General features: G+C 31.1%; 1 protein-coding gene and 1 non-coding gene across 3 annotated transcripts; both read right to left on the bottom strand.

Moving 5' to 3' along the window:
- Positions 1-166: 166 nt before the first annotated feature.
- On the bottom strand, positions 167-4632 carry LOC126846564 (testin). Of its 2 annotated transcripts, XM_050586140.1 has the most exons (7): positions 4330-4632; positions 4209-4249; positions 2840-3050; positions 1682-2583; positions 1497-1601; positions 1247-1405; positions 167-1171 (listed from the first exon to the last, which is right to left on the bottom strand). In XM_050586140.1, exons 4-7 carry the CDS (start codon positions 2573-2575, stop codon positions 965-967), a joined length of 1365 nt encoding a protein of 454 aa, XP_050442097.1. In that variant the 5' UTR covers positions 2576-2583; positions 2840-3050; positions 4209-4249; positions 4330-4632; the 3' UTR covers positions 167-964. The 2 variants fall into 2 exon arrangements, with proteins under 2 accessions (XP_050442097.1, XP_050442096.1); XM_050586139.1 differs by lacking the exon at positions 4209-4249 and having other exon boundaries at positions 168-1171.
- A 915-nt stretch (positions 4633-5547) lies between these two features.
- LOC126847286 (U5 spliceosomal RNA) lies at positions 5548-5670 on the bottom strand. Its single transcript, XR_007687030.1, has one exon. It is a non-coding gene; the product is annotated as a U5 spliceosomal RNA (small nuclear RNA).
- Between the last annotated feature and the right edge of the window lie 1395 nt (positions 5671-7065).

Raw genomic sequence — 7065 nt, 5'->3', positions numbered from 1 at the left:
AAATATATATATATATATTTTTTTTTTAACAAATAAAATAATAGAAAAATAATTTGTAATACAAAAATAACAATTTTCAAAAAAAAATATTTTTAAAAAATCAACAATTTGGAATGTAAACGCATTATGATAATAATAATGTAAAACACAATATAAAATATAATATGGTAAAAAAAAAAAATGGCTGTGCTCATAAATTTATTATTATAATCCATTTCTAATAAATAGTTTTCAATCTTATATAATTTAAAAATAATAATAACTATTATAAATAGTTTATTATTATGACGCAATTTTTATGCATATAATGCCGAACGTATAGGGAAACCGGATCCAGTTAATATTTTTAAAATTTGCTTACAGACTACAAAACTAGATTTCACAAGGTTCAATTTTTGTTGTTCAAATATTTTTATTTTAATAAAAGCGCAATATGACTTGTATTTTTTTTTTAACAAAAAAACAAACTATAAGTATGTGCGAGATAAATATTTAAAAAACAAAAATCGACTGAAATCTAGATTAGCATTTTATAGTAAACTAAATTTAAAAATATGCACGGGATATTGAGTTGCAGAGTATGCCATTTATACAACTGCTCGGCATTAGTACAAATAAAATAACGTCTTCTAATGAGCAGTACACTGCCGTGCTTATTAGAAATGTCCTATCTACATATATATGTTATCTGTATATGTTAGGACATTTCTTCTTAGCACGGCAGTTAACAATGTACAAAATATAACAGCAAGATGGCATATCAAAAATATAATATTATATAATTTAGTAGTTTTTCTTATTACGCAGTCTAACAAGTAGTACGATTAAGTTATGGACTATTTTTTTTTTTAGTTGATATACTGATAACAGTAAAGGTAACTACGACTAAAATATTACATAAAAATAAAGTATCAACTAAGAGGTTAGTAATATATAGTTAAATAATTATACAATAATTGGAGTGTTAAATTTCAGTGGAGTTATTGTAAGCAATCACGCATTCTCGGCTACACAAAGGACGCTTTTCGTCTTTCACCATAAACTTTTTACCCAACAGCGACGTATAACACTGGTAGCATTTGAAGCACGCCGGGGACTCGTGCCAACTCAAATCTTTCCAGCCGATCCTACTGTCACCAGCTACAATATTTTTACGGCACGTCTCGCATTTCTGATAACACGTCAATATTAAAACATTAGTAGACATAGTTTTAATGCAACTAATATAATACTTATTTGTACTTACTTTTCCATATTTGAATTGGTAACAGTCTAGACAGACCGGTTGGTTTTCGATTTGCACATACTCTAAACCGGCCAACGGTTTATCACATTCGAAACAACAAAAATGTCTGACATGGAACGTATGGTTTTCTGCTATTGTATATTCTTTCAGAAATATTAACTAAACGAAAAATATTATATCAATAATAAATATTTATGAATATTTAACGAGTTTGGATTTGTGCCCAATATACGTATATACGTATACAAACCTCGTCACAGGCGAGACAACGTGGTATGTTAAGTGTCTCGGCATAGTGTCTGCCACAGTACACATTGTCTTGGTGGAAGAAATAAACGAGATCAACTAACAGCTCCTAAATTCGTTTACACAAAGTTTTATGATAATACGATCGATTAATTAAGCAATATATAATATTGATAATTTTTATTTTACCTTGCAAGTAGTACAAACGAAACACGACGGGTGCCAAAGTACGTCTTTTCCTGTCCTTTCTGCTAATACGGCCACTTGTCCAGGATAAACATTATCGTTACACTGTTTGCAAAATAATTGCCTACCTTCGGGCACAATATACATGTCGTTGTGTGATGGCATGAATTCTTTTTTGTTTTTCAATATATCTATAGAGCTATTTCCATCATAGGGAGCAGGTTTAAAATTATCGTTCTGAGCGTGATGAGATACAAGCTGCTGCGGTGAATATGGCGTCAGAGTGTTTAGAGACTGCTTTGCCGGTAAAACTGTTGAACCCGTTTCAGTTGTATTATTATTCACATTGTCTAAAGGATTACAAGCCTCAGTTAAATCTGACATATTATCTCCTTTAGAATAGTTTTTATTTTGAATGAACGTGTGTGGAGTCTTTAAATCCGTAGTGCAAGGGTACAAGAGTTCTGGCGGAGGGGGTGGAAATTCTTCGTCTTCGGAGAGTTGATTTTTCTTAAAAGGTTTAGGCGCCAAGTTTAGATTTTTAAAAAGTGGCAGTGGATTAGTATTGTCCGCTAATTTTTTTATTAAACCTTGTCCAAGAGCATTTTTCTTTAAGTCTTCCAAATAAAAAGACATTGCGTTTTCCTCTTCAGCCGTTAGTTCATGGCAAACATTTGCGTTAAAGTCGTGTAAAGGCACTTGTCTTTCGAGCTGTTGACGTCTATACAAAGCGCCTTCACTGCCGCTTATCGGCAACTTGTTTGACGGTAATAACTGCATGTACTCGGAAGCTAGATCTTTATTTATATTTGGAGGCACCCAGTCAAACTTGAATGTATTTTGATTTCTATCGGTTTCTTCGACTTTTACCATTTGATCGTCCGGTTTAATTATCATATTTAACGCTGAAAAAAAAACATTTATTTATTTTCGAGTTGTAAAGAACCAAACATATTTTTTGGCAGATGAGCTATTGTCAACCATAGAACAATCTAAATCAAATATTAAATATTATTTAGTGTCATATACGACTAGGTTTTTTGTTCTCTATCTGTTTTTTTTTATGTGCTTTCAAGTCCTCTTAAAAAAATATGCAATTTTACATTAAGTACGATTGGTCCTCAAAACTCAAGTCATTGATACACAATGAACACCACTTACTAGCTTTGACTGGTTGATAATTTGATTTGGAATCGTTAAACAAAATATCAAATTGTTCGTATTGATCTTCTTCTGTTATATTGTGTTCTTCTTTTTTACATTTACAGTTTCTACATACTTTACGCCAAAAATGTAGATCCAAACCGGGGCATTTGTCTAGGCAATTTAAACAGTTTGAACCAGATCCAATTTCGTGTGCCAGTTTATGATGCTAGAACATATTTAAAAAAAAAAATGTATTTCCAGTATAACTTATAATAATATATATATATATATATACAACAACTAATAACATAAAACTTTTAAAATAAACAACACTAATCAAACATAAATACAAATCTAAGGAATATTGACGGTGATACCAAAAAACAGCTATTCTCTATCGACTGATCTCAATTCCTTATCGATATGAATACTATTAACTGATAACAGTAAAGTACAGCTTAAAAAAAACCACTAAGAATCTTTCTTGAAGAAGTCATTTTTTCAATAGTTGCCAAAAAGTAGTACTACAATTTTGAAATATACGGCTTTTAGCAGTATAACCGTCTATAATCTATATAATATTAATATTTATTAGCGCTTTATTTATCTTGCATTCTGTTTTACCCGAACAATCTGATTTATCAATTAACTGCACACAGTTTTTTGATTTTTGCCCTTTTTCGTTATCCATTAGTGTCACGAGTACATCAGTTTTTGGCCATCAACGATAACACTTCTCTGTGCACTTTGAATCATCAAGTAACATGGATTCCCTAATGAACACTCTAAATATAGTTTATTCCACTGATAATGGTAAAATAAAAAGTCAGGATAGTTTGACGAGAGCATAAATTTGGGTTGTACAGTTATGCAGTTTTTAAAATGATAAAATCTCTTTCAGGAAAACACTACAATGGGAATTTATTGAACTACATTTTTATAAAAATATTCAATCATTTTTATTATACAATGCAGTATGGACTTTCATATTGATTTTAACGGTCTAGTAATGTTTATAGTTATACCTCAATAAAAAATTCCCCATTTTTTCATACATGATAGAAACTTACTGTTTACTTAAAATCCTAGAACTTATGTACAGTAAAAAAAATTATAGTTTTAAATTATTTCACTGATTTTAAATGATCAGTTGTTGGGAGTGTACTAGAATAATACTAAAAAAAAATCCATGTAATAATTTTGGTTTTACAGTTTTAAAGGAGAAAGAATGGGCTCTCAGCTTAAAGTAGTGTATCAGTGACATGCAATTTTCTAGTCTAAAACCAATGTATGAAGAAATCAAACACAATATTAAAAGGTTAGTGTCAATCTAAAAACACACTAAAAAAAACAAATAGAAACACTTTTCTAGAAAAACCAATACCTTCTTGGATCTGCAATCTGCACCGAAGCCATAATTTTAAACTTTTTTTAACAATATAAAATTGAAAAATGTATTAAAATATTTGTATAGGACATTAAAATATTATAATACTGCAAATTACCTTCTTTTGCTTGTTTTCCAACTTGGAAACCCATTCAGGGGTTTTAAAATGTTCTTCTGGTTCTAATGACATTGTTGAATTTTTTCTTCTTCAAAATTAAAAAAAAAAAACGTTTTGGAAAAATGTATAAGTATATGATTATTGACTGAAGGTGAACAATTAATTATTATATAGATAGCAGACGGGTCTTGTATACATGGTATATTTTATAATAATAACAATAAAAGTATTACATCTTTAATCACAGAAAGCATAATTGGTAATCACAAAACGTTAAAATGACGTCAACGTTAAAGAATTTAAAAAAAAAAATGTAGACAAACCCACATGGGATGGGAGTTGGGACGCATGTTACCTGTTACCGAAAGTATACCAATAGAAAGGCATGTCAGCAATTTTGCGTTATCAGCTTACACAACATGGTTGCTGCTGTTCTCCGGACAAAGAAATCCACGGCGGCAGCCATTTTGTGGTTATCACAATTTGCTGGCATACCTACGTATATGTTTAGATTTTAGCCAATGCTGATAATACGGTGGTATACAATGATGACAACTGATAAACAGCTGGTGATACGGTATTGGGAAAGGACAATTATTATTATAACTTTTATAATTAAATACGCGAAATTTGTTATAAAACGTAGGAAAGGTAAGCAACTCTTAAAGTCTTAACGCTCCATTGTGTAATCTAGTGTACATAAATTACGGGCTGTAACCTTCACTTTCACGGTTCAAAATATCATTATAAATTATAATTAATAATCTGTGATATGACTACATACAAATACAACGGTTATAATATAGTATCATCTTCTGACTGATTACATACAATAAACAACGGTTATTTAATTTATTAGGCGTGTTTTGGCGATGTGTTTTAAGTAAACTTGGTTGCTGATATTGTTTACTGGATTGTTGTGGAGTTTAAAAGTTACCACATCACCAAAACGTATTGTTTACCGTTTAGCAAATATGAAATATGTAGTGATAAAACCTGTTATCAGCGAAGATCTGAGTAACCAAATATATTCAGTTAACGATAATAAGTTTGGCTGTTTTCACCCCAACCATATTGTCAAAAGTGCATTCAGTTGTCAACCTGACTGCATTGAACAACATCACCAATACAATAAGTCTGCTTAATGGTTTGCTGATTACATATACTAACAGACCATTGTAAGCATTTAAAAAAATTCATTGTGCATTCAGCATAGTGAGCCCAACTCGAAAGTCGGGCGTTAGAAAAATTATTTATCTAGACTCCTTTGAGTGCTCCCCTCCACGGAAATCTTTAGTAAAAGGCGAAAGATTTATTCGTATTGAAAGGGAACCGGAGTTGACTTCAAAATGCTCATCTACAGGTACTTATGCTCAGACCGCTGCGGTCGACCCGTTGAGTGAACCCCCCCACGAACTTGTGCCATTTGATCTGATTTGACCCCCGACAAACGTTTTTTGCCAACTGTCCATTAAGCCGTCGGTTAGTGAGACGCCATGGAATTCCAAAATTCCGTCTTTAGTGAGTTTTCTTATAACCGTTACCCGAAATTCTGTCGGTGCTCGTTGAGAATTTATACGGAAACTCCCAAAGCCGCCATCTACCGGCAACATAACGCGTCGCCGCCGGGTACTATTCACTATAGAGATCCTCTTAGTTGAAGATGGACCAAGTATTATATTATTATCGTTTTATAAAAATATGGATAACTATATAAATTAAAACATGCATAATTATTTTGATGTTTACAACTGGATGCTAGTGCCGATATCAATATTCAATACTATATTCGTATTAGGAACGGGAAAAACTATAACGACAGAACAAAATGTCGATAATTTATAAATATGATTATAACAATATATTTTGATATTCACAACTGGACGATAGTATCGATATATTTGTATCGTAGGCTCATTCCTACTCTCTGCCATTCCACATCGACACCATGTCTATCCCAGCAAATTAAAAATTGGTTTTGTATTTAGCAGCAAACAAAATTCAAAATTTACCTAATTGTTACACCAGGTGTCCCTGTAAAAAATCCATCTTTTAAAATAACGTGGTCACAATTATTATTATAGGTACATTGTCATTTTTAAAATTAGTTAACGTTATTATTTTATTTGCATACCTTTAATAGTAGGGTAGTATATCATATAGTAGTATTAATAGTATTAATCATCAGTTTATCTATTATTTTAATTGGAATTATTAATTGTTGTTTCAAAAACAAAATGTTTATATGAAAAAAGTATAAAATACCTATGACTATTGGCCACAAGTCTACCCCGGCTATGTCATTATACTGAACGACTATATTCTATAAGTTTTCTACTATAATACTTGCGCATCAATATCTTTTTCTTAGATTTATCTTATCAAAAAGCCGCTCTAGTAAGTGACTAGTCGGTGTCCCTCCAAAGGTTCGTAAAGCATAGTACAAATATAACACGGTAGAGTTACTTCTGTTACATATTGTGTGCGTTTAAGATACCTACAGTTATTTTAAAGTAAAATACATAGGATGATGCGGATTTTAATTCATGACTTGATTAATGCAAATACAACATTTACATGTTAATGACTTTTGTCCTCTAAATTGTGGAGGTATCATTTGAAAAAATTAAATTAAAAATCTTGAAAAAAGTTTTAAAAAAGGTACCTTATTGACTGTTGATTATTGCATACATTTTGAATTTTATGGGATGAAGGGGTTTACTCATAAGTCATAAT

This window comes from Adelges cooleyi, unplaced genomic scaffold (genome assembly GCF_023614345.1).
Source record: "Adelges cooleyi isolate 19-005CV unplaced genomic scaffold, UGA_ACOO_1.1 ACOO_flye_CR_arks_rails_tigmint_CR_PRNA_9, whole genome shotgun sequence".
Taxonomy (NCBI): domain Eukaryota; kingdom Metazoa; phylum Arthropoda; class Insecta; order Hemiptera; family Adelgidae; genus Adelges; species Adelges cooleyi.
The sequence above is the reverse complement of the archived record's forward strand: the minus strand, read 5'-3'. Positions and strand labels throughout refer to the sequence as shown.